This window comes from Mustela nivalis (genome assembly GCF_964662115.1).
Source record: "Mustela nivalis genome assembly, chromosome: 5".
NCBI classification, from domain to species: Eukaryota; Metazoa; Chordata; class Mammalia; order Carnivora; family Mustelidae; genus Mustela; species Mustela nivalis.
Window position 1 is genome coordinate 46,637,798 of NC_139024.1, and position 26,531 is coordinate 46,664,328.

Below are 26,531 nucleotides of genomic sequence, written 5' to 3' on the forward strand. Positions count from 1 at the left end.
TGCTGGTTGAATTAGTTCCTATAAAGAGTCTCTGTTTGAGGTAAACTGATTAATAGAGTGTATATATAATTGAACTCAACTGATACTTGTTTTAAAATATAAAAGTATAAAAATTAATTTACTTTTTAGATCCTACAGATGTCTACACTTGGGGAGATAATACAAATTTCACCCTGGGGCATGGAAGCCAGAATAGCAAACATCATCCAGAGTTGGTGGATCTGTTCTCCAGGAGTGGGGTTTATATCAAGCAGGTATTTTGAAGTACGGTCTGAGTGCTTTCAGAGGTTAAAGAGAACTTTTGTGTTTGATAGTTTATCTTTTCATTTGGATTATGTTAACTGGGTTGAAGGGATAATAACATTTTAATGAAGAAATCCAACAGAACTTCACGAATTCTATTTTAGATTTTGTGTTAGCTTTAATCATATTTAGATTGTGTTAAATACCATAAAACTATGAGATGTTTGTGCAAGCAGTGTTAGAAATTAGAAGGCACCATAGAGATACTACTTTTAAAAGTTGAGCTTCTACTGATTCTCTAGCATTTGTTTTCATTTCACAAAAATAGAGTTCTTCATATTGTTTCTCAAGTGAATTTGTTGTTGAAACTCAGTGTTACTAGTTTTAGTTGAATGAACTTGAGTTCTTAAATATATATAATTATAAAATTTGAGTTGATATATTGGGAAGTTTTGATCTTTGGTCTTAGTTCATTTTGCTGGATGATGTCTTCCACTTCCATGGGTTTTGCTACTGTTGACATGCTCATCTTTTTGCATAATGCAGCGTCTTTGTGTGTATGTGTGTTCATTTGAGCTTAACTAGGTCCTCAGAATCCTTAAAATGCTCTTCCACCTGTTAGCAGCCACTAACAATTGATCACAGTTGGGACACTTAAAAAATTTTCAGTTTTCCTTTTCTGACTTAATACATGATCTAGTCACCTTTCACGAGCTGAGCTTTTTCAGGAGCAAGGATTTTTAAATAAGAGTGAAGGAATAAATGATAGAATTAGGAAACCAGAAACTGATTATATCCTCTGGTCCTAGGTTATATGTGCTATGGAGGAAATGAGCATATTCAGGAGAAAGCTACACTTAAGGCAAGAAAGCGAGAGTATTTTGTGAAGAGATTAAGGATATAAGGAATTTTATATCCTTATATGAGAATTGAATGAGGGTTGAAGCAAGCACTATGGATAGGTTAGGAAGGAAAACAGTATAAATAACAAAAGAGGAGGCAAGTTTTTAAGATTTTATTTTTTTGACAGAGATCACAAGTAAATGGAGAGGCGGGGGTGGGGGGGAAGCAGGCTCCCTGCTGAGCAGAGAGCCCCATGCGGGACTCGATCCCAAGATCCTGAGATCATGATCCGAGCCGAAGGCAGCGGCAGCGGCTTAACCAGCCGCCACCCAGGCGCCTGAGGAGGCAAGTTTTATAGAATTATTTATTGAGCACCAGTTATGTAGAGAGCCCTTATTAGTCACTGAAATGAGCTAATGCTATACTACCATAGAGCAGAGATTATTAATCTCAGCATAATATATTCCAGAGTATTAAGGTAATCACCTATCTCCTTAAAAAATTCAGAGGTTTTAAGGTTGGAACACTTAAACTCTGGCATTGGTTGCTGAATATAAATCAGAAATTATAGAATGGCATTCTAATATTAACTATAAAATGGAACAAAATGTATTATTTCTGGCTTCAAAAAATGATTTTTCTTTTACACATTCTAAGTTTATACTATAAATATGAATATAATTTGGGTTTTATTTTAAAAGTATTTGTGTTATAGTTAAATGGGATAATGACTTTTTACATTACTTATGATAAGTATGATAAGTATATGTATTTACAGAACTTACCAAGTAGTTAAAGGATATGTATAAGTAGAGCTTATAATTCAGCTTCTAATTTTCTTGTTTTCCATAAGAACTTGACTTTCTGGAAAATAATTTTAAGATTTATTTCATAATCACTTTTTGTGTCCAAAGTTAGAAATATTTATAGATGACCTAAGAAATGTATATGTACATACTTTTTAAAAGTAAGAAAAAAGGATTTTTAAATAATATTAAAGTAAAATTTAATATACTCAATATTAGATGCTTTGAAAAATAGCAGTGTGGTGTAGAGATTATGTGTGTATGTACATGCAAGCAGGCATACTTTGTTTTATTGCACTTCACTTTATTGGACTTTAAAGACACTGGATTTTTTATAAATTGAAGGTCTATGTGAGTCCTACATTGACTAAGTCTTTCATTGCCATTTTTCTAATAGCATTTTCTTACTTCGTGTCTCTATAATTCTCTTAATTTTTTAAACTTTTTCATTAGTATTAGTTGACCCTTGAAGAAATAGGGGGTTGGGGCACTTGACCTCCCCATGCAGTCAAAAATCCATGCATGACTTCTTACTCTCCAAAAACTTAACTTCTCTGACTGGAAGTCTTACTGAGAACATAGTCAATTAGCACATACTTCTATGCATTATATACTGTATTCTTAGAATAAGGTAAGCGGGAGAGAAGAAAATGTTATTAAAGTCATAGAGAGAAGAGAATACATTTAATTAAGTACTGTACTCTATTTACTGGAAAAAAATTTGCATATAAGTGGATGCATACTAAAGTTTAAACACATGTTGTTTAGGAGTTAACTGTATTTCTTCTGGTGATCTGTTATCAGTGACCTTTGATATTACTATTGTAATTGTTTTTGGGTACCACAAACTGCATCCATATAAGATGGTGGACTTAATTGATAATTGTGTGTGTTCTTACTGCTCCACTGGCCATTGTTCCCCTATCTCTCTACCTCTTCTTGGGCTTCCTTAATTCCCTGAGATACAAATTATTGAAATTAAGCCTGTTAAGAACTTGGCAATGGCCTCTAATTGTTTAAGTGAAAGGAAGAGTTGAATGTCTTCTCATCTTAAAAGCTAAAACTGATTAAGCTTAGTGAGGAAAGTATCAAAAGCTGATAGGCTGAAAGGTGGGCCTTTTGAACCAACAAGTTAGCCAAGTTGTGAATTTAAAGGGAAATTTCTTGAAGGAAATGAAAAGTGCTACTCCAGTGAATACCCAAGTGGTAAGAAGGTGAAACAGCCTTATTACTGGTATGAAGAAAGTTTTAGTGATCTGGATAGAAGATCAAACCAGCCATAATATTCCTTAAAGCCAAAACCTAATCCAGAGCAAGTCCCTAACTCTCTTCAATTCCATGAAGGCTGAGAGAGGTGAGGAAGTTGAGAAGAAAAGTTTGAAACTAGTAGAGGCTGGTTGGTTCATGAAGTTTGAGGGAAGATGCTTTCTCTGTAACATCACCGTGCAAAGTGAAGTAACAGGTGCTGATGTAGAAGCTGCAGCAAGTTATCCCAAAGATCTAGGTAAGAGCATTAATGCAAACAGCTACACTAAACAAGATTTGCAAAGTAGGCAATGAGCTATCTTTTGGAAGAAGTCAAGTGAGTGGCTTCAAAGTTTCAAAGGACAGGCTGACTGTCTTATTAGGGCCTAATGCAGTTGGTGACTTGAAGCTAAAACCAGGGTTCATTCTCTTAAGCATACTGAAAATCCTAGGGTTCTTAAGAATAATGCTAAATTTCTGCCTGTGCTCTAAAACTGGAACAAAACCTAGAAGACAGCACATCTGTTTACTGCATGGTTTACTGAATATATGTTTCAATCCCACTGTTGAGACCTAGTGCTCAGAAAAATAGATTCTTTCAAAATATTACTGCTTATTGATAATGGACCTGGTCAGCCAGGAGCTTTGATGGACATGTACCATTGTACATTCATGTTTTCATGCCTGCTAAGAAAGCATTCATTTTGTGGCCCATGGATCAAGGAGTCCTTTTGACTTTCAAGTCTTATTATTTAAGAAATACATATCAAATGGTGATAGCTGCCATAGATAGTGATTCTACCTGCGGATCTAGGCAAAATAAATTGAAAATCTTCTGGAAAGAATTCACTGTAATGATATTAAAGATGTATTCGACAAAATCAGAAATATTAAAAGGATATACTATCTAACTACCAATACCTGTATAGGTGATGTTGTTTTTTAAAAAATGTGCTTAAGCCATTGCCATTATTTTCTTTAATAACATATATCCATATTTGTTGATCTTTGTGCTTCCTGTTGCACTGCCCAGTTCTCATTGTTTGGGGTTCCATAAAGTTGGGAAACAGCTGGCTACTGCTTTTTCTAGTTGAGCATTTGAGATTTGCATTTCCTTTGTTTAGTCTCCTTTGTGGGTAATATATGCTAATTTCTTTTTTGTTCTTTTTCCTGTTTGTCAGTGTTTGTAGACGTGGTTTTAAAATAGAGTGTATACATTTTTAATTTTTATTACAGAACATATTCAAAGTAGAGAGAACATATAATCCCCATGTACCCATCATTCTGCTTCACAGTTAGCTGTATTCTGTAATTTATTTTTTAATAAAATAAAGGATATTTTATTCAGAGAAATTTAATAATAATCTTTTGTTTTCTCTTAGGTGGTGCTTTGTAAATTTCACTCAGTGTTTCTGTCTCAGAAAGGGCAGGTTTATACCTGTGGTCATGGTCCTGGAGGACGTTTAGGCCATGGAGATGAACAGACATGCTTGGTAATTGAAATGTCATTACACATTTTAGGTAACTTCAGTAAAATTTCCATAAAATGGAGACTTCAGTTAACTTAAAAAAATTTCTAATCTACTATAAGCAGAGAGTAATATAGCAACTGATAGTAGAATTAAAAAAAAATAAGTTATTTGGGTCACTTTGGTGGCACAGTCAGTTAAGCCTCTCTTGCTTTTAGCTCAGGTCCTGCTCTCCAGGTCAGGGAACAGACCGCTGATATGGACTCACTGCTCAGCAGAGAGTCTTCTTCCCCTCGCCTTCCTCCCCCCACCCCAACTTGTGCACTCTCTCTCTCTCCGAAATAAATAAAATCTTAAAAAAAAATCAATTAGCTTCTTGTTCTATCATGTTCAAATTAAAGGATTTAGATATGCCGAATTCTAAAGCATCAAGGGAAAATCATACTTTGCATTTGGCAAATACTGGGACAGGAGAGCATATAAATAAGCTTTAAAATGTTTCCACAGTTGAAATTTTAAAAGTCAGACTAATTTTTTTTAAAGATTTATTTATGGGGCACCTGGGTGGCTCAGTGGGTTAATAAGCCTCTGCCTTTGGCTCAGGTCATGATCTCAGGGTTCTGGGATCGAGTCCCATATCAGGCTCTCTGCTCAGCAGGGAGCCTGCTTCCCCCTCTCTCTCTGCCTGCTTCTCTGCCTACTTGTGATCTCTTTCTGTCAAATAAATAAATAAATAAAAATAAAAAGATTTGTTTATTTGACAGAGTATGTGAAAGAACATGTGCATGTGCATGAGCAAGGGGAGTGGCAGAGGGAGAGGCAGATTCCCTATGTAGGGACCTCAGTAGAGCTCTATCCCAGGACCCCAAGACTGTGACCTGAGCTGAAGGCAGACAGATAACTGACTGAGCCACCCAGGTGCCCCCGTAAGTCAGACTAGTTGCAAAACCTTGGTGTTTTAATTTTTTTTTTTACTTCTTATCTAAGTATTGTGGTCTAAAAGTTGAGTCTGGGGTGCCTGGATGGCTCAGTCAGTTAAGCCTCTGAATCCTGGTTTCAGCCCAGGTCATGATCTCATGGACTGTGAGATTTATCCCTGCCTAAGGCTCTGTACTCAGGGGAATCTACTTGAAGATTCTTTTTCTCTGCCCCCTCCCCTAACTTGCATGCAGACACACACATGTTCTCTAAATAAATAAATCTTAAAAATGTAAAATTGAGCCCATAATTTCTTTGTATAATCACAAAATTGAGTCTTATGGTACAGAAACTTAGTGCTAATTTGAAACCTAATAATTACTGCATTTAGTAATGTTGCCACAGTAGGTTTTTTTTTTTTTTTTAAGATTTTATTTATTTGGGGCCCCTGGGTGGCTCAGTGGGTTAAAGCCTCTGCCTTCGGCTTGGGTCATGATCCCAGGTCCTGGGATCGAGCACTCTGCTCAGCAGGGAGCCTGCCTCCTCCCTCCCTCTGCCTGCTTCTCTGCTTATTTGTGATCTCTGTCTGTCAAATAAATAAATAAAATCTTTAAAAAAAAAGATTTTATTTATTTGACAGAGACCGCTGACTATTTGTGATCTCTGTCAAATAAATAAATAAAATTAAAAAAAAAAAGATTTTATTTATTTGACAGACAGAGATCACAAATAGCAGTGAAGCAGGCAGAGAGGGAGGGAGGAGGCAGGCTCCCTGCTGAGCAGAGTGCTCGATCCCAGGACCTGGGATCATGACCTGAGCCGAAGGCAGAGGCTTTAACCCACTGAGCCACCCAGGTGCCCCTCAGTAGGTTATTTTTAAGGTAAATTTTTTTGATGGGATTACTGGTATATTTATATATTAAAGGGCACTTTAAAAAGAGAGAGAACTATGACAACCGCTTTTATTTTTTATGGGTTTTATTATGTTCCAGATATCAGTGATGCTTTTCATGCAGTATTATTACCTTGACTTAAGCCTCACAGCAACACTGTGAGATTATAGGCATTATTATCTTCATTCTGTGCAATGTCAGAGACTGTTGTTTTTTATACTTACCAACTCATTTACTCCTCACACCTGTATTTTCCCATTTATTTATTTATTTATTTAAATACATCAGTGAATACTTTGGCTGAAGAGCTCTCTTTATTTATACCAACCAAATTTGCACTTGGTGTATGATAAGGGCTCAAAAATCATTTGTCGGATTGAATTATTTTACTGGAAGGTCATACTGGGTTTTGTATTTTACTCATATGTCCATATTCTCTCAATGTCAATATCCTGTTAAACACACCTATCTTTGCTAAACTGTAGAGTTTACCTATGATAGATCAGCCATTTATTAGTCATATCATTTTGGATATAGAATTACCAGATTCTCTTTGTATTTTTCTATAAATGGTTAATATATTATACCAAAGTTAATTTATTTTGTAGATCCCTAGGCTTGTGGAAGGACTGAGTGGTCATAATTGTTCCCAAGTGGCAGCTGCTAAGGATCATACTGTGGTACTGACTGAAGATGGATGTGTTTACACATTTGGTCTGAACATTTTTCATCAGTTAGGAATTATTCCTCCACCCTCCAGTTGTAATGTACCGAGACAGGTAAGCTTCCTTTTTCAAAACAAGGTGACTTTTTGCTATAAAACCTGTATGACAAAAGGTGCAAGGTATTGATAGGCAATTTATTTTACTTACATTTGTGGTATATACTTTATTTTTCATGGGGAGACATTAAGCATAATACAAATTAGCATTTGTTTGGAGTAAGGGAGAAAGCAATTGGGAAGTTAGGCCCCAAAGTGCTTTAGTTTCAGCTTTTAAAGTATTTATAAGCAGAAGGGGATCCACATTTTTGGGGTTTGAAGCAAATAATTTTGAGGCCTTCCTTAAGAAAAAAATATGAAGTTTTTAAAATGCAAAATGGCCATGTAAGTGAGTTACCCAGAAGACTAAGCTTATTGGCCTCATGGAAAATGTGCCTTTGTACCGAAAACATACAGGGCAGGTTTATGTGAGGTGTAGACATGTGTCCAAAAGCCACTCTTTGTTCTGACATCCCCCTCCCAATTGCACAACCACTACCAGAATGTACCCTTTACTCAGCTTCACAGACCTAGTTAAAAAAACTAGGACTGGTACTCTAATATGTTGCTAGAGTCATCACTCAATAACAAGTGAGATTTCAGATCATAAAATTTTGTATTTTCAAAGGTGAAGTTTCTTTATTGATTTAATCCTCTGGATTTAAAGTTATTATTAGGTATATTTTTAATTAATAAGCTTTTAAATCTAATGCTTTTCCATTCTGGATGACTAATGAATTAATAGGAATTACTGAGAAGTTGTTAGAGGTAGTCTCTAATCTGTGGTACTTTTTGGTTGGAAAATCCATTTTCTGTATTCATGGACTTCATGGATATTTAACCATTTTGTACATTTCTTTATAAATGGTAGATTTCTTTCCTGTTTTTATTCTTATTGTGTGGCTGTGTTGGAGCTTTAGGTTGATACGGACATATTTAGTATTCTCAGTTACTTTTGCACCCCCAGGAGCCATCTGACAACATGCAGAGACCTTTTTAGTTTTAACAACTGGAGTTGGGGTGCTATTGACATCTAGTAGGTAGAGTCCAGGGATGCTGCTAAACCTACAGTTTAAAAGTTAGTCCCTTACAACAGAGATTCATCTAGCTGAATGTTAGTAGTGCCACTGTTGGGAGACTCTGAATATGTCCAGTATTTTTTCTCTTTTTTTTTTTCATTTTCTTTATTATTTTCCTAACATAGTAAGTGTACTCTTTTAATCCCCGCTCACTTGGTTCATTCGTCTTTCTTTTTTTTTCCTTTGCTCATTTTTTTCCTTAAATTCCACATATGAGTGAGATCATATGGTATTTGTCTTTCTCTAACTGACTTCTTTATTTCCCTCAGCATTGTATTCTCTAGCTGTATCCATGTTGTTGCAAATAACAAGATTTAATTCTTTTTTATGACTGAATAATATTCGTGTGTGTGTATGTGTGTGTGTGTGTGTGTGTGTACACTTCTTTATCCATTCCTTTTTTGATGAGTACTTGGCTGTTTCCATAGTTTGGTTATTGTAAATAATACTGCAGTAAACATAGGGATGCATGTATCCCTTTAAACTAGTATTTTTGTATTCTCTCAGTAAATATCCAATAGTAACATCCCTAGATCATAGGGTAGTTCTATTTTTTAATTTTTTGAGGAACCTCCATACAGTTTTCCACAATGGCTGCAGTAGTTTGCATTCCCACCAACAGTGCAAGAGAGCTTCCCTTTTTCTACATCTTTGTTACCACTTATTATTTATGTTTTTTATTTTAGCCATTCTGACAGGTGTGAGGTGGTATCTTACTGTAGTTTTGAATTTTGTTTCCCTGATGTTGAGCGTCTTTTTATGGATCTTTTGGCTGTCTATATGTCTTCTTTGGAGAAATGTCTGTTCATGTCTTATGCCTATTTTTTAATTGAATTATTTGCTTTTTGGGTATTGAGTTGTATGAATTCTTTATATATTTTTGGATACTACACCTTTATTGGATATACCATTTGCAGATATCTTCTCCCATTCCATAGGTTGTCTTTTAGTTTTGTTGGTGGTTTCCTTTGCTATGTAGAAACTTCTTGTTTTGATGTGGTCTCAGTAGTTTATTTCTGCTTTAATGTTTTCCTTGCCTCAGGAGACATGCCTAGAAAAAAGTTTCTTTGGTCAGTGTCAGAGACCTTATTGCCTGTGTTGTCTTTAAGGATCTTTGTGGTTTCAGGTCTCACATTTAGATTTTTCATCCATTTCGAGTTTATTTTTGTGTATAGTGAGAGAAAGTGGTCTAGTTTATTTTTTGCATGTTGCTGTTCGGTTTTTCCAATACCAAGAGACTGTCTTTTTCCCATTGTAAACATTCATTCCTCTGTCGTAGATTAATTGACCATATAATTGGTTTATTTCTGGGTTTTCAGTTCTATTTTATTGATCTATATATCTTTTTTTATGCTAATACCATACTGTTCTCATTACTGCTGTTTTGTAATGTAACTTGGAATCTGGAATTATGATACCTCCAGTTATGGTTTTTTCTTTTGAGATTGCTTTGGCTATTCTTGGGATGCAAGGGTGGTTTAATATTCATACAAAAATCAGTGTAATACATTACATCAATAAGAGTCATCTGGCTGAAAATGTCATTAGTGCCACTGTTGAGAGACCCTGAATATGTCAAATTTAAAAGTACTTTATTTTCTGATAGAATGCCTGTTTTGCATATTGCTTGGTGACAGGTTGGATGATCTGGCTTTTCTACCATGTTAATTTTTAATATGTTAAAACTGCTGACGTGAAATGGCTACATCAGAATATCCTGTGTTCTGAGAAGAGTTGGAGTCTAAGTGTTAGTGCTAAGATCTGTTCATGAATTCTGCCATTAGAACTTAAGGGGGCACTGGTAGTTAGTGTGCCATATATTTGCTACTCTGGTCTACTAGATCTTTGAAATATTATATTTGTTCTTAATAATATAATAAACTGTTGTCTTAATTGTCTTTTTGAATAGATGCAGGCAAAATACCTAAAAGGAAGGACAATCATTGGAGTAGCAGCAGGCAGGTTTCATACAGTGCTGTGGACTAGAGAAGCTGTTTACACTATGGGGCTAAATGGTGGACAACTGGGTAAGAAATCTTGATGACATTATCTGAAAAATAAATAGAATTTTTTGGATATTTTGTGATTTATTTGTGTAATTTTTTAGGTTATTTGCCAGATCCCAATGGAGAAAAGTATGTAACTGCTCCTCGTCAAGTCTCTGCCCTTCATCATAAGGATATCACTTTGTCTTTGGTTGCTGCAAGTGATGGGGCCACAGTCTGTGTTACCACAAGAGGAGATATTTACTTACTTGCAGACTATCAGTGCAAGAAGATGGCGTCTAAGTATGTGTATTTTTGTAAAGAAATATAACTTTAATAGTAATTCAGTTCTTCCAGCAAAACTTAGGATTCACTTTATGCAATGCTCTGGAGTGTCAGATGAAGAAAACTGGACAAAGAGAATTTAAAGCTGAAAGGAAAAGTTAAGAGTTTTTGCCTTTGATAAGCTTAGTCTCTGACATGCGCCCAGGAAATATATGTAGAAGTTCTCTGCTAATCATAAAAAAATATTTCTGAATTATATTTACTGTGTGGTTAAATGTGACCTATAAATTTTCCTTCTTTTTTTTATGCTTCAGGTACATAGATCTAGATTAATCATAGTTCTTGGTTTGTGATGCAATCATCATTGGTTCATATGTAGCCTTTTTTTGTTACGTACCTATTTATTTTGAAAAAAAAAAGTTACATATCATGGATTCTCAGTCCCTGTGTTTGTAACTGACTGGTACATTTTTATTTTTAAATTTGTGTAGCCTTTTGTTACTTGAAAGTAGGTTATAGTAGCATGCAGTAGATTAGCAGTTGAATGGCTAGTTGAAAAGGTCAGTTAATTCAGGGACCCGTAAAACCTAAGTTTAAGTATGGATGGGTCTGCCAATTGGAGTTCCCTAGCTTTTGTGCATAAACCATACCTGTAATGTGTCATCTGTGATTTCATTTGAACAGTTTAGGGAGCAAGCTCCTAAAATCAATTGTGAGGTAAATTAATATGGTAAGAGTCCTTTACTTCTCATATATTTCAGTCTTATATAGTTGATTAATTTGTTTCTGATTTGACAACAGTTTTTTGCTATGCATTTTTTAAACAGATTTTATTTATTTGACACAGAAAGAGAGAGAGAACACACGCGCACAAGTAGGCAGAGAGGCAGGCACAGAGGGAGGGAGAAGCAGACTCCCAGCTGAGCAGAGGGCCCAATGTGGGGCTCGTTCCCAGTACCCTGAGATCATGACCTGAGCGGAAGGCAGAGACTTAACCCAATGAGCCACCCAGGCGCCCTTTGCTGTGCATTTTTATTGTGTCATTCCAAAGTATTCAACTTCTTTAAAAAAAAAAAAAGCCCTTTAAGACTAATATTTTATTAGTTTATTTAATATTTCATTCTGTGATTACAGTAATAAATACAAGTAGAGAAATAGATCTTGGAACAAATAAAATGAAATTCAAATACCTGGGTATAGCTCAATTAGTGGAAGCAGTAGTGTACAGGAATTCTAGAGATTTCTCGTGAATTTTTAAATAAGCAGTCAGGTTTTTAAATTGATACTGAAATGCAACAGAATCCGCTTTTGCTCTTGTAAATGAGATACTACTTCATAGACATAACATCCATGCAATAAGCTCATGAACAGAGAATGTCAGCCATCAGTTTGTCACAGTTCAGCTTCTCTGTGTAACAATATGTATATAACCTACTTCTATGTGTAACAATTGGAAGGGTATCAGTTGTAGGTCATATTTTAGTTTTAGAAACATGAAAATGTGAACATAAGTGTTTCTTAGAACTGACTGACTAGGTTTTTCTTTTGAGCATGAGGTGATTTGTGGGATGTTAGGTTTTGTTACTGATTAACATTTATAAAACTTGCCCTGATAATATTAAATTACATAAATACAAGTTATATCCAGGTTTTAGATAAGAAAATTTTTTGTTGTAGATTGTTATTTTGGAAAGTAAAAATCTTTTAATGCAGGCAAAATATCTGCAAGGGAGGACAATGATTAGAGTAGTAATAGACAAGTTTCACACAGTGGTATAGGAGTATCACATGTATAGGTATAATGAAATGGCTAGTAGATGAGTTATTAAATTAGCAACATTGCTGATGATTTTCCTGGTAGCTATAGCTATTTAGGCTTGTCCATATTTGAAATTAAGGATTTCTATTTCATTTTCAGGTTTAAAGTTTTTCTTGTCTGTTAAAATGTAAATACTCTTAGGAGCTTTTAGTCTTAGCAGTTATATCCAGTAGAGTAAATGTGTGCATTCTAAAGTGGGGCTTTAGGTGTCAGAAGTGTGTATATGTATGGGTGGAGGCATTTAGGAGGGAAGTACTTGCTATGAAAAGAAACAGCCATTATATAGGGGACACATACAGAAAGGAGAGACTAAGGTTACCAAAGGCCAAATCATCTTACTTCACCTTTCTCAGTAATCACCCTAGATTATTGTTTTATTAATAATTTCTTTAAAATTGAGTGTGTCTATTTTAAAGAACATATTAATGAAGGATTTTCTTTTTCACCTAGACAACTAAACTTGAAAAAAGTTCTTGTTTCTGGGGGTTGTATGGAATACAAGGTTGATCCTGAAAATTTGAAAGAAAATGGAGGTCAAAAAATTTGCATTCTTGCAATGGATGGAGCTGGAAGGGTGAGTGTATATTTATGCAAAAGTGTTTTAAAGTAATTTTATTCTGAATTGATAGCTATAAGGGACCTGATAATGTGAACATGTATTACTAGATAATGATGATTCCTGTTGACTTTGTTTCTCTACCCATTTTTGACATACCCGTTTTTGACTAATTAGTATGGACTTGGTATTTCAAAGAAAGTTTGATGACATTTAACTAACATTGCACAGTATAGCTTTGTTAAACTGTAGCTTAAAATTTCATTTACTATGCTTGAAATGGAAATCAATAGGGGATTTGGATGGATTATCTCATATGCATATTGAGTACTAATGAAGATAGCAAATTACATAGATATTCTATGTAACTGCTTCTTAAATTAAAAGCTAAACAGGTGATACTAAAAATTTGCTTCATAATTAGAAAATTTTTCCCAGATTTAGTTTTTTTTTTTTAAGATTAAAAAAATTTTTTTTATTTATTTGACAGAGAGTGAGAGATCACAAGTAGGCATAGCAGGCAGAGAGAGAGGAGAAGCAGGCTCCCCGCTGAGCGGAGAGCCTGATGCGGGGCTTGATCCCAGGGCTTGATCCCAGGACCCTGAGATCATGACCTAAGCTGAAGGCAGAGGCTTAACCCACTGAGCCACCCAGGCGCCCCCCAGATTTAGTTTTAAATAAATGTACACATAATGTATATTTTTAGAGATTATAGTTGTTATATATAAGATAATGCCTTCATGGATCACTATAGAAAGAATCGCTAATCTCCTTCTGTTTAAGTAGAGTTCAATTAGTTCCCTATGCAAATATATCAGTACATTTCTCTAATGAAATTGTTAAATTAAAATTATATTATATATTAGTAACAGAGTTTTACACTGTAGCTAGAAAAACACAGATTGCCTTATGCTTTTTGCTTATCAAATAGAAAAAACAAGAATGTTTTCTGAGGTTTATAAAGTGCTATAAAATACATTTTGGAAATTGCAGAATTAATCATAAAGCTCCATCTACTGGTATAAATCTGTGGTCTATCATTTTAATATAGGGAACTATATCAGAATTAGAACTCTAATTTTATACTAATAGGAGGAAGCAGTGGCATGGGGTTATGTAAAATAGTGAGTGTAAAAAACATTTGACTCTAGCATGTGTTTCATTTATATTAATAGGGATCTAGTCTATACCTTTCATTGTTACTTTCTGGAAAATTAGAATCTTACTATGAAAACCAATCTCTGAAGGAATCAATCAGTATAGTCTTTTTTTTTTTTTTTTTTTTTTTTTAATTTTTAACGTAACTTTTGAGTGACCTTGGCAGGTACCATTTTGTGTTTTACTTTTCTTAAATATGAAAATTATGTAGTTCATTCTCCTCAATATGAGGAGAATTGAACTTTTAAAAATCAGCAGTATTAATTTTTCAAATAATATCTTTCTTGGAATGCAAATATATGAAGTAGATAAGAGTTACTGTTCTGGATAAAGCTGAATTGGGAAACTCAAGACCATACCTCTCTTTATTCTCTCCATCCCTGTGCAGCAGGTTCTGAGTCATTTTTCAGGAACACTAAGGTTTGTAGAACCATTTGGAAGCCATTGAACTCTGTTTTAATTTTCTATCTGTAAAATTTTGTTTTAGTTATAAAATAGGGTTATTCATACCATTGCTTTTTTTCTTGAGAGTTAAAGTAAGGATTTTCAGTAGGCTGATTTTCATTCTTCTTGCAAACAGATGGTACTACAACAAGTGTGATATCTAAATTTTAGCTTTCATACTTCTGTTTTCCTTTATCATTTTAGTAGATTGATTTGTGAAAAACAAGTAATACTGAATGATACTTCTTAAGAGGAGTGTCTTTTAAATATTTTTAATGTTTTCATATTTGCTTAATGTACTTTTTCTGAAAGATACAGTTCTTCAAAAATAAATTGATTTTAATAGTATCTTTTTCTGTGAAAGAATGAACATGAAACATTAATCAGAGCTTTTGTTTTAGAGATATTATTTCTTGATTTCAGTTTTTGGTTGTTCAGGTGATGTATGGGAATATATATTCCAATGTAATTTGGATTTATTTTAGGTATTTTGCTGGAGATCAGTCAGCAGTTCTCTGAAGCAGTGTCGATGGGCCTATCCACGCCAGGTCTTCATTTCTGACATTGCTTTAAATAGAAAAGACATTTTATTTGTCACACAGGATGGAGAAGGATTTAGAGGGAAATGGTTTGAAGAAAAAAAAAAGAATTCTGAAAAGAAAGGTCAGTTCATATATATGAATAATACATAAATTATCTTTCAGTTAACCTTTAATTTCACAAATGTTTGACAGTAATGAGTCTCCTTTAAGTCTCCTCTTTCGATTTTTGATGTGTGTGTGTGTGTGTGTGTGTGCAGATAAGCTGAATTCAGTTCACTTAAATCTGGTTTTCAACTGTTTATCTGTCTCAATATATCCTGAGGTCTTGACTATAGGGCCAGGGAAGTGTAAAGTTTAAAGAAAAAACTTCCCAGATGCTTTTAAATCATCTTCCAAGCTCCATTTTTTCTCTTCTTCTCTAAATTGAGTGTATAAGTGTATTGAGTGTATAAGCCAATTGAGTGGCTTATACATATGTGTGTGTGTGTGTGTGTGTGTGTGTGTGTATTTTACCCACTTGTATATATAAAATTAAAGTTTTTAAAATGTACATTTCAGGGTCCTGGGTGGCTCAGTGGGTTAAGCCTCTGCCTTCAGCTCAGGTCTTGATCTCAGAGTCCTGAGATCAAGCCCCACATCAGGCTCTCTGCTCAGCAGGGAGCCTGCTTCCCTCTCTCTCTGCCTGCCTCTCTGCCTATTTGTGATATCTCTCTCTGTCAAATAAATAAATAAAATCTTTAAAAAAAACAAAAACGAAAACGTACATTTCATAGCTTAAAGGGAAATTATATGGGAAGAACAAAGTCTATATTAATGAGAAATAAAAGTAAATAAAATAAATTAAATACAAGTAGTATTAAACAGTTACTGAATAGAAAATAGTTTTATTTCATTACTTGGTGAATGTAAAGGATAGCTTTAATTAAGGTGCCATGACTGAAAATAGAAGTTATTCATTATGTAGTTCATTCTTTTTTTTTTTTTTTTTAATTTTTTTTTTAAGATTCTGTTCATTGATGAGAGAGAGAGAGAGTACAAGCAGGGGGAGAGGCAGAGGGAGAAGCAGGCTCCCCAAGAAGCAGGCAGCCCAACGTGGGACTTGATCCTAGGACCCTGGGATCATGACCTGAGCTGAAGGCAGACACTTAACCTTCTGAGCCACTCAGGCACCCTATAGAGTTCATTCTTAATTTTATCTGATTATGAATTTATAAATTTTTTGATTACTTGCATTGTTCTTTTAACTTAGGTTACCAACTTTTTTCTTTCATCCATAATTATTAATCTGTTGATTTTTCTGCTGGAAAAACTAGAATTCATTTACCACTTCACAGTTCGTTGGTCCCACCCTGTCCCTACTCACATGGACTACTGTAAAAACTAGGTTTTCCTTAATCATAGTCTTATTTCTTTATATTTATTCTTAATTATCAGAATGATCTTTTAAGATCTGATTCTAATATTCCTGTTTCAGAACTCTTTAATGGTTTTTCCACTTCCTAAACATTATCCTAAAAGCTCCTGCTCTGACCCTTATGTCTCTGAACTCCCTTTCATTTACCACTCTCCAGTCAGATTGACCTTCAGGTTTTCAATTTTTTTCAGTAGTACCAGGGCTTTTTCTAATTTTTCACATCTCAGGTTTATTTATACTTCATCAGAGATATTTTCACAGATCTCTGAATCTAAATTGAAGTATCCTGTGTCACTTTTCATATTCCCTTTGTATTTTCAGGATACAGGTCATTTTTACTTGTTATTTATTTATCTTTGTGATTAATTTTTCTAATGCTTGCCTCCTATCAGACTGTAAGATGGCAAGGAACCTTGACTATTTCACTGTATCCTTAGCATTCAGCATATTTCCTGACACATAGTAGTCCCTTATTAAGTCATCTGTTAAATGAACAAATTCATTATTAAATGGTAAAACATATATAAGGAACATTTAAAATTATTCAGAAAATTATTACCTATTCTTCAAAATCGTAAAGCCACAGTGAAGTGATTACTGATTTGTTGTATTTCTTTCTTTTTCTTATAGATTATATAAGTCTACAAACTTAAAGTAGATTTACTATGTGTCAGATATAGGGCTATGCTTTATTTATAACAAAATATATGTAAGATAGGCCCCTGTTTTCAGACATTCGTAAGTTTGTAGTGACAGTAGACATATACATAACTATTTACAGTTTACAAATACTAATATGTGTATGTTAGGTTTGAGAGTGTAGAAATTGCAGTAACTGAGTTTTTGGGAAAGATTAGTGAAGCCCCATAAAACTGAAAGAGTAAATTTTGATGGAGTAACCAAAATGTTGAAACATGAAAAAGTTGAAAGTCTTGGGATTGTATCTTAGTCATATTTAATGGTCTAGAACTGAATTCATGATCTCATGCTCCCACATTTGCTTTTCAACGTTTTCTAAGTAAATGGTTATCTTTGACGCCTCACATCCCTCCACTCCAATATCTGATCAATCATCCAATTTTTGTCACTTCTGTCTCAAATATTTCTGAAATCTTTCCACTTTTCTCTGCTTGTATTGCTACAACTTTAGTGTATGTTATTTATTCTTTTTTGGACTCTTATAGTTTCCTAAGTGATCTTGTTGTCTTTATTTTTAATTTCTTTCAGCATTCTTCCTATTGCAACCAGAATCATTTTTTGCATGCAAATTTCATACTTTTTTTCATAGCCTTAATCTGACTTGTAATGAAATAATCATTTGTTTAAATGTCTGTCTTCTCTGCTGGATTGTATATTCTGAGATATAGGGATGCCTGTCTTGTTCACTACTGTATCATTAGGGACAGACTGATGATTGCTGTATCACAATAGCACAGTATGGTCACTCAGATATTTGGAAACAAATAAACATGCAAACAAATTATCAAAAGGCTAAGTTTACATATTCTTAATGCAAGCTGAGGATTTTAGAAGCCAGTATAGTACTAGATTTGCTTTTTAGAAATATAACTTTGGTTGCAGTGTGGAAGATGCTTTTGTTGAAAGAGATAAAGTTGTGGATAATTGAGAATTGACTAACCAAAATTTCCAGTATAATACCTGTTCATAGGGTACAAATTGTGTTTAACAGAGAGAGGATATACTTCTTCAAAAAGACATATATGAAACATATTTCTATATTTTAATTGTTTTTCTATTTTCTTTACTCCTAAACCATTTTAAGAGTTTCAGTTAAAGCCTCCATTAATGGAAGTTTGTTTTTTTTCTTTTTAGCAGAGATTTTATCAAATCTCCATAATTCCTCATCAGATGCGTCTTGTGTCTCTGATATAAATAGTGTATATGAAAGAATTCGGCTTGAGAAACTTACTTTTGCCCATAGAGCTGTTAGTGTCAGCACAGACCCAAGTGGATGCAACTTTGCAATCTTGCAGTCGGATCCTAAGACAAGGTACACTCATATATATTAAATTTCATTTTTAGAAGGAATAATCACTGGGTTTTCTTTTGTTTTTAGTAGCTCCTGGAGCAAATTTCATTGAAATGCTTTTGCCAACACTTGTAGAGGCTTTAGACATAAGATCATGTTACCTGGATATCTCAAAGGTAGAATTTGTTACAGTGGAAATGATAAGTGTTTCTCTTAGTTTGTAAACTATTACTTATTGAAAATATTAAAGATACATATGTATATGCACAAAGTTTATATTTTAGTACTTTATGATGTACTCTAGGTTCAAAGATTCTGAGACATATATAATAAGCATTAAATTGTTTGCAAAAATTTCTAACACTAGGATATGATAATTAATAAAAGAGGAGGTAGTAATAGAGTTGTTTGTAGGGGAGTTTGAATTTCAGTGCAAATCTTCTCTAAGTCACATTAGTAGGGAGATGATAGGTTAAGGTAAATATCAAGGGTACTCTTGGAAAGAAGTCCTAGAAGTAGGGTGACTATCCATACTGGTTTGCCCAGGTCTGTCCCATAATTAGCACCAAAACTCTCATCTTCTGAGAAAGCTCTCAATCCAGGGCAAACCTGAAGGTTTGTTTCCCCTACCTGGAAGGGTGAAATGTGGATTAGGAAGGTATGATAATAATCTTACAATACTGAAAGAACATACTGTATGTCTGTATGGGTATTTATCTTTATATTTAGTTTCTGAGTTTCTATCCTATTCTGGGATTTGGTTGAAGTATTTGCTCAGTTCTTTGTAGATTTAGTTTTCTTCACTTAAAAGGATAAAGGATAAAATAAGAGGATATAAAAGGTTGAGGACTGTATTCTTTTTTAGATATTTTTAGTTTTAAAGTCATTTGTGTTTAGTTACAATCATTTAAAAAATTTCTGTGAAATGATCATTTGAATTTATATCCTGGTATTTTCTTGTAGAAATAGAAAACACTGCTTTAGAAGGAAAACTTAAATCTTGTCGTTTTAGTGTAGCAGAAAAATATAAAAAGGAATAAAAACATTGTAATGTGTGATATGGTATATAAGACTATTCTTATATTTTAAGAAATGCCAGATTTAAAATCTTGTAAGTTTAATAATGAAAAAAGAAATTGTACTTTAAAAGGAGAATTGATTAGGGGTGCTTTTTTTTTTCATTTCTTGAAAGTAAAATTGATTTTTGTTTCATTTCTAGCCTTTATGAAATTCCAGCTGTATCCTCATCATCCTTTTTTGAAGAGTTTGGCAAACTCCTAAGGGAAACTGATGAAACGGACAACATACATGATGTGACATTTCAAGTTGGCAATAGAATCTTCCCTGCACATAAATATATTTTGGCAGCGCATTCTGACTTTTTTCAGAAATTGTTTCTTTCAGATGGGACCTCTTTAGACTTTACAGATGTTTATCGGAAAGATGAAGATTCTGCAGGATGCCATCTCTTTGTGGTGGAGAAGGTTCATCCTGAGTTGTTTGAGTACCTTTTACAATTTATATACACAGATACTTGTGACTTTTTAATTCATGGCTTCACACCAAGAATAAAATTAAACAAAAAGCCAGAAGAATATCAGGGCACTATGAATTCTCATTCAAATAAAATGAATTGCCATGAAGGTAATCAGAAGTCGGCATTTGAAGTTTACAGAAGTAATCAAGCTCATATGGTTAATGAAAAGCAGAAAAGCAAACCAAAATCTTCCAATAAAGGGAAAAGTGTTGGGGAAGATGATCCTGTAAGAATGTTGCAAAATGTTGCAAGGAAATTCGGTTTCAGTAATTTGAGTAGTAGGTATGACTTGTCCTTAATATCTATTCTTGAACCTCTTTATGCCCTTTAAAAAATTCTCTTTTTCTTTACTACCCCTCTACCCTCCCTCAACTCTTTCTATTTTGGATGTGTTTTTTCTCCCATTTTTTGCTAAAACTATCTCTGTAGGACTCTGGATTAAAACTATGGAGGCTGCTAGTGGGTTTGAACTCTCCATGGTGTTTGTGTAATGGGAATCTGGAATGGTAGGCAGTGTGGTATACTGGAAAAAGTACTCTTTGCAGTTAGACCTATATATGCCTCTTAGCTCTTCTATGGTTGGGGCAGATTTCTTAGTTTCTTTGAACTTCAGTTTCTCAGTATATAAAAGGGAGGGATAATAGTGATCTCAAATTGTTGGTGTAGTTCTGTGGTGTAGCAAGTGTGAAGTACCTAAGACAGATTTGTCATTTAAGCCAGATTCTTTGGAATTCTCTTTTTTTAAGGTATGTATGTTGCTTGTGGCAGTGTAACTTCTAATGTGTGGGGTAGAGGAGAGAATCATATATCAGGTTTCCTGTTTAAAAACAGTGAAGGACTTTGTGCTATGGCTTTGATATGTTTTATTGTCAGTAACTGTATTTAGTGTGCATTTGACCCTTGAGAATCATGGGTTTGACCTGTGCAGATCCATTTGTATTAAGATTTTTTATGATAAATTCAGTATGGTACTGTAAATGTATACTCTCTATGATTTTCTTAACATTTTCTTCAGCTTTTATTGTAAAAACAGTATGTAATGCATGTAACATAAAAAGTATAAACATACATATCTGTTCATGTTATTGGGAAGCCTTCTAGTCAACAGTGGGGTATTAGTATTTAAGTTATGGGGGAGTCAAAATTTTTATGCAGATTTCAACTCTATAATGGGGGGTTACATAGTGGTGACTAACTGCTGCGTTGTTCAACAATCAACTGTACTTTGAAGTAAAATTGAAGAATATATGGTACTCTTTTATCACAGAGTAGAGTTTGTTGAGATCCTTTTCTGGGTGATAAAAATTATATGGTTATATATAAGGTAATTTGTTGGATTTCTGGTTGTTTGTTTTGGTCCGTCAAATGTTAATTTTTATCTATTCTTGATAGGTTAGATGGAGTCAGATTTGAAAATGGAAAAATTAATGTTATTGAGAAGAAACCTGGTAATAAATTGAAGCTAAATCAGAAAAAGTGGTAAGTTAGGAAATGGAGATAAACTTTTCATCCTTAGGTTTTGAAACCCAAGTGTGAAAACAGAGCTCTTCTAACTGACATATGAAGCAAAATATATGAGTAGATACCATTTTATCTTTACTAGTCTTCATTTCTAGGAATGTTGGAGAGATGTTGAGGTAAATAGATAAAATATTAACTATTAACACCTGGTCTGTAATGCAAAAGGAAAATTAGAAGGAATTAGAAGGAAGAACTTTTTTTGAATATTTATCTGTATTCAGTTCCCTTTAAATATTATCTTTATTGTAAGGCCCTCATTATCTTTCCTCAAATGGAAGGAGATGAAGTACTTTATTTGTATGTATGTCCTCAAGTTGTTTGTTTTCTGCTGTCTTTAATGAAAAGAAAATGAACAAAAGCCAAATCCTTTAATAAATTCCTTATTTGCTAAATATGTAAAGAAATCATTCTCATTTCAATTAAAAAAATTTATTTTTCAGTTCATTTCTATGTGATGTGACCATGAAATCAGTGGATGGAAAGGAATTTACTTGCCATAAGTGTGTTCTTTGTGCTAGACTTGGTAGGTATACTTTTTAATTAATTGCTGATTTATTATTATTGTTTAACTGTTCTAATGAATTGTACCTTTTCTTTCCCAGAATATTTTCATAGTATGCTGAGTAGCTCATGGATTGAGGTAAGTTTTAAGTTGAAGCCACATGGTTGGTAATCACACTTCTTTTTGTTTTGGGGAAATTACGTACTAAAGAAATGCAGAATGGGAACTGCATATTTTAAGTCAGTTTCACTTTTGTTTTAAACTTCATTTATGTGCTGACGTGCTGGAAAATAGAAACATTTTAAATTAAAAATTGTTACAGAAAAACTTAATAGGTCAGAATTTCCCCTTTATTATTTGGACATTTGTTTGGAATACCAGTGTGATTGGTTTTTGTTTCAATTTTTCTTGATTTCCCTATGTTACAAGGCATTTTAAAATTAAATGTATGTCATTTTAGATTTGTGTTTTATAAATGTTCTTTTGCATTTGATGTTATCCCTATTCAGATTTTCTATTCCAGTCAGAATGAGGTAGTTTTTTTAGTTTAAAATTAATTATTTTATTTTATTTTATTTAGGCTTCCACTTGTACAGCTTTGGAAATGCCCATACATTCTGACATACTAAAAGTTATTTTGGACTACCTCTATACTGATGAAGCTGTGGTGATAAAAGGTATTAATAAGAGGATGTTTTAGATATTTAAGATATAATTGAGTAATGGCAGAATCAACATGAATCTTAATTTCTACTCTAATTGAAATAAGCCATCAACAGAGGTTAAATTTAGAATCAGCAATAGGGATACTTACTAATATTAAAATTAAAGGAGTGGAAAAAGAAAATTTTCAGTACGTGAAAATGAAGTCTATAGGATTATGTATAATGGTTGAGATTAGATTTAACAGTTTCATACCCAGCTGTTTCTGTGATTGAGATCAGGAACAGACAATAGAGAATAGTTTTTGACAAATATAAGTCTTTTCTTGTTTGTTTTCCTCCTTGTGATAATATCTCTGAAGTAAAAGAAACAGACTAAGAATTGAAGCAAAATTTATGGAGAGATTGCGTTTATATACTTTTTCAAGTAATACACCAATGTTTTAGTTACAGAGGGTTTTCAGTCATCTTTGGTGTACTACTGTGTTTAGTTATATGTGTATACCAGATTTTTTTAATCCTTTCTTCCTTCAGTGGACATTTAGGCTGTTCTATATCCTCACTGTTGTTAATTGTGCTTCAGTGAATATGGGAGTGCAGATATATCTTCAAGGTCCTGATTTCAATTCCTTTGGCTAAAAATCTCAAAGGTGGGATTGCTATATCATATGGTAGTTCTATTTTAATTATTGGAGGATCCTCCATGCTGTTTTCCATAATAGCTGTATCATTTTACACTCCCATCAACAGTGCACACAAGTGTTCCCTTTTCTGCATATCCTTGCTAACACTCGTTATCTTCTGTTTTATTAATAATAGCCATTGACAGGTGTAAGGTGACATCTCTTGTGGTATTGATTTGCATTTCCCAGATAATTAGTGACATCGAACACCCTTTTCATGAACCTGTTGGTTCGGATATATTAATCCCTTGTCAAATGTAGTTTGCAAATATTTTCTTCCATTCCAAAGGTTGCCCTTTTTTATAAATTTAATTTTTTTATTCTATTAATTATTTCTCTTTGCTTTGCAGAAACTTTGTAGTTTCATGTAATTCCACTTATTTTTGCTTTTGTTGCATGTGATTTTTGATGTCATATTCAAAAGATCACTGGCAAGACTAGAATCTTTTACCCTGTTTTCTTCTAAGGGTTTTACAGTTTCAGGTCTTTTGTTTAATTCTTTAATCCATTTTGAGTTAGTTGTTTAATTCTTTAATCCATTCCAATCATTTTCTTGCATGTGAATGTTCAGTTTTCCTAGCACTCTTTATTGCAAAGGTCGTCCTTTCCCTATTTTGTATTCTTTATACCCTTGTTGAAGATTAATTGACTATAAAATGAGGGTTTATTTCTGGCTCTCCTTTTTGTTCCATTGGTATATGTGTCTGCTTTTTATGGCAATATCTTAAGATTTGATTACTGCAACTTTGTTACATATTTTGAAGTCAGGAAGTGTGATGTTTCTAGCCTTGTTCTTCTTTCTCAAGATTACTGAAGCTCTTCAGGGTTTTTGTGGTTCTGTATAAATTTTAGGATTACTTTTTCTGTTTCTGTGTAAAATGCCATTAGAATTTTGATAGGATTTTATTGAATCTATAGATTGTTTTGGGTAGAGTGGGTGTTTTAACAGTATTCCTTCAGTCCCTGTACATGGAATATCTTTCTATTTATTTTTGTCTTCAATTTCTTTGATCAGTGTTTAATAGTTTTTAGAGTACAGATCTTTTATCTCTTTGGTTAAATCTATTCCTAAGTGTTTTATTCTTGATATGATTGTGAAAGAAATTGTTTTTTTAGTTACTTTTTTGGATAGGTCATTGTGCATAGAAAAGCAACTGATTTTTGTATTGATTTTGTAACCTGCAATTTTACTGTATTTGTTTATTACTTCTGATAGATTTTTGATGGTGCATTTAGGGTTTTCTAGATACAAGATCTTGTCACCTGCAGAGACTGTTTTACTTCTTCCTTTTCTGTTTGGATAGCGTTCATTTTATTTATTTATTTATTTATTTATTTTCCTCGTTACTCTTGCTAGGACTTCCAATAGGAATGGCATGAGTGAGCATCGTTATGTTGTTCCTGGTCTTAGACAAATAGCTTTTAGGTATTTACTGTTGAATATGGTGTTAGTTTTGGAGTTGTTGTTGATGGCCTTCATTATGTTGAGGAACATTCCTTCTCTACCTAATTTGTTGTAAGTTTTTATCATGAATGGATGTTGAGTTTTGTCTTAATGCATTTTCTGCCTGTACCGAAATGATCATGTGATATTTGTTCTTTATTTTGTTAAGATAGCATCAACATTCATTGATTTGTATGTACTGAACTATCCTTACATCCAAGCATAAATCCCACTTGATCATCATGTATGAGCTTTTTAACATGCTATTGGATTTGGTTTCTTACTATTTTATTAAGGATTTTTGCAGGTATATTCATCAGGGATATGGTACTGTGATTTTCATTTTGGGTAGTGTCCTTGACTCTTTTTGGTAACAGGATGATCTGGCCTCATAAAAGAAGTTTGGAAGTTCTCCCTCTTCCTCAGTTTTTTTTGTTTGTTTGTTTTTTGTTGTTTTTTTTTTTGACAAATTAGAGAAGGATTGGTTTTAATTCTTACTTAAATGTTTGGTAGAATTCATCCATGAAGCCATCTGCTCTAGGGTTTTTCTTTTTTGGGAGATTTTTGATTAATATATTCAGTCTCCTTACTCTGTTATTGGTCTATTCAGATTTTCTGTTTCCTCATTCAGTCTTGGTAGATCATGTTTTTAGAAATTCATCTGTTTCATCTAGGTTACCTATCCCATTTGTCTGCTTACGATTGTTCAGAGTAGTCTCTCAAAATTTACATTTCTGTGATATCACTTGTAATGTCTCCTCTTTCATTTAGAATTTTATTTTTGAGGGGAATTTTTTTATAAGGGTTTGTTAATTATATCTTTTCAAACAACCAACTCTTAGTTTTGTTGATCTTTTTTGTTCTTGTAATGTCTAGCTCATATATTTCTGCTCAGTTTTGTTTTTTTTTTTAATTTAAGATTTTATTTGAGAGAAAGAGAGAATGAGTGGGGAGAGGAGGAGAAGAGAGAGAGGGACAAGCAGACTCCCTGCTGAGCACAGAGCACAGTTCGAACTTTAGTCCCAGGACCCTGATATCATTACCTAAGCCTATGTCAGATGCTTAACCTACTGAGCCACACAGGCACCCCTCTGCTCAATCTTTATTATTTTCTTCTCCTGCTGACTTTGGGCTTTGTTTTTTCTTTTTGCAATTCCTTTGTTGTATAAAAACCCTCAGTTCTTTCTTTCTTTTTTTTTTTTTTGAGATTTTATTTATTTATTTGATAGAGACATAGCAAAAAGAGGGAACACAAGCAAGGGGAGTAGGAGAGGGAGAAGCAGGCTTCCCACTGAGCGGGCAGCCTGATGCAGAGCTCAATCCCACGACCAGGGATCATGACCTGAGCTGAAGGCAGACGATTAATGACTGAGCCACCCAGGCGCCCCTAATTTCTTTCAAGATCTTCCTTTTTTTGTTATGGCATTTATCAGTATTAACTTCCTTATTAGAAGTTCTTTTGCTGTATCCTGTAAGTTTTGGTCTGTTTTATTTCCATTTGCATTTGTCTCAAGGTATTTTTTGCTTTCTCTTTGATTTCTTCTTTGAATTAACATGTTAATTTCTACATATTTACTCATTTCCCTATTTTCATCCTGTTATTCTAGTTTTATGCCACTATAGTTGGAGAATATACTTGGTATCATTCAGTCTTCTTAAATTGTTAAGACTTGTTCTGTGGCCTCATATGATCTATCCTGAAGAATGTTTTATGTGCGCTGAGAATGTGTATT

At 33.7% G+C, this 26,531-nt stretch overlaps 1 protein-coding gene across 2 annotated transcripts in view; it reads left to right on the top strand.

Annotated features, from left to right (window-relative positions):
• The window catches only part of IBTK (inhibitor of Bruton tyrosine kinase), a 95,856-nt gene that overhangs the window by 23,114 nt on the left and 46,211 nt on the right, over positions 1–26,531 (top strand). Inside the window, exons 4-16 of one of the 2 annotated variants that reach the window (XM_082730694.1) lie at positions 130–254; positions 4,520–4,630; positions 7,026–7,196; positions 10,166–10,283; positions 10,364–10,544; positions 12,796–12,919; positions 14,989–15,166; positions 18,293–18,470; positions 19,669–20,268; positions 21,379–21,465; positions 21,948–22,030; positions 22,110–22,147; positions 22,590–22,686. In XM_082730694.1, the coding sequence (XP_082586820.1) occupies positions 130–254; positions 4,520–4,630; positions 7,026–7,196; positions 10,166–10,283; positions 10,364–10,544; positions 12,796–12,919; positions 14,989–15,166; positions 18,293–18,470; positions 19,669–20,268; positions 21,379–21,465; positions 21,948–22,030; positions 22,110–22,147; positions 22,590–22,686 (2,091 nt within the window). The remainder of the gene's footprint in view (positions 1–129; positions 255–4,519; positions 4,631–7,025; positions 7,197–10,165; positions 10,284–10,363; positions 10,545–12,795; positions 12,920–14,988; positions 15,167–18,292; positions 18,471–19,668; positions 20,269–21,378; positions 21,466–21,947; positions 22,031–22,109; positions 22,148–22,589; positions 22,687–26,531) is intronic. The other variant, XM_082730695.1, reaches the window with a different exon arrangement.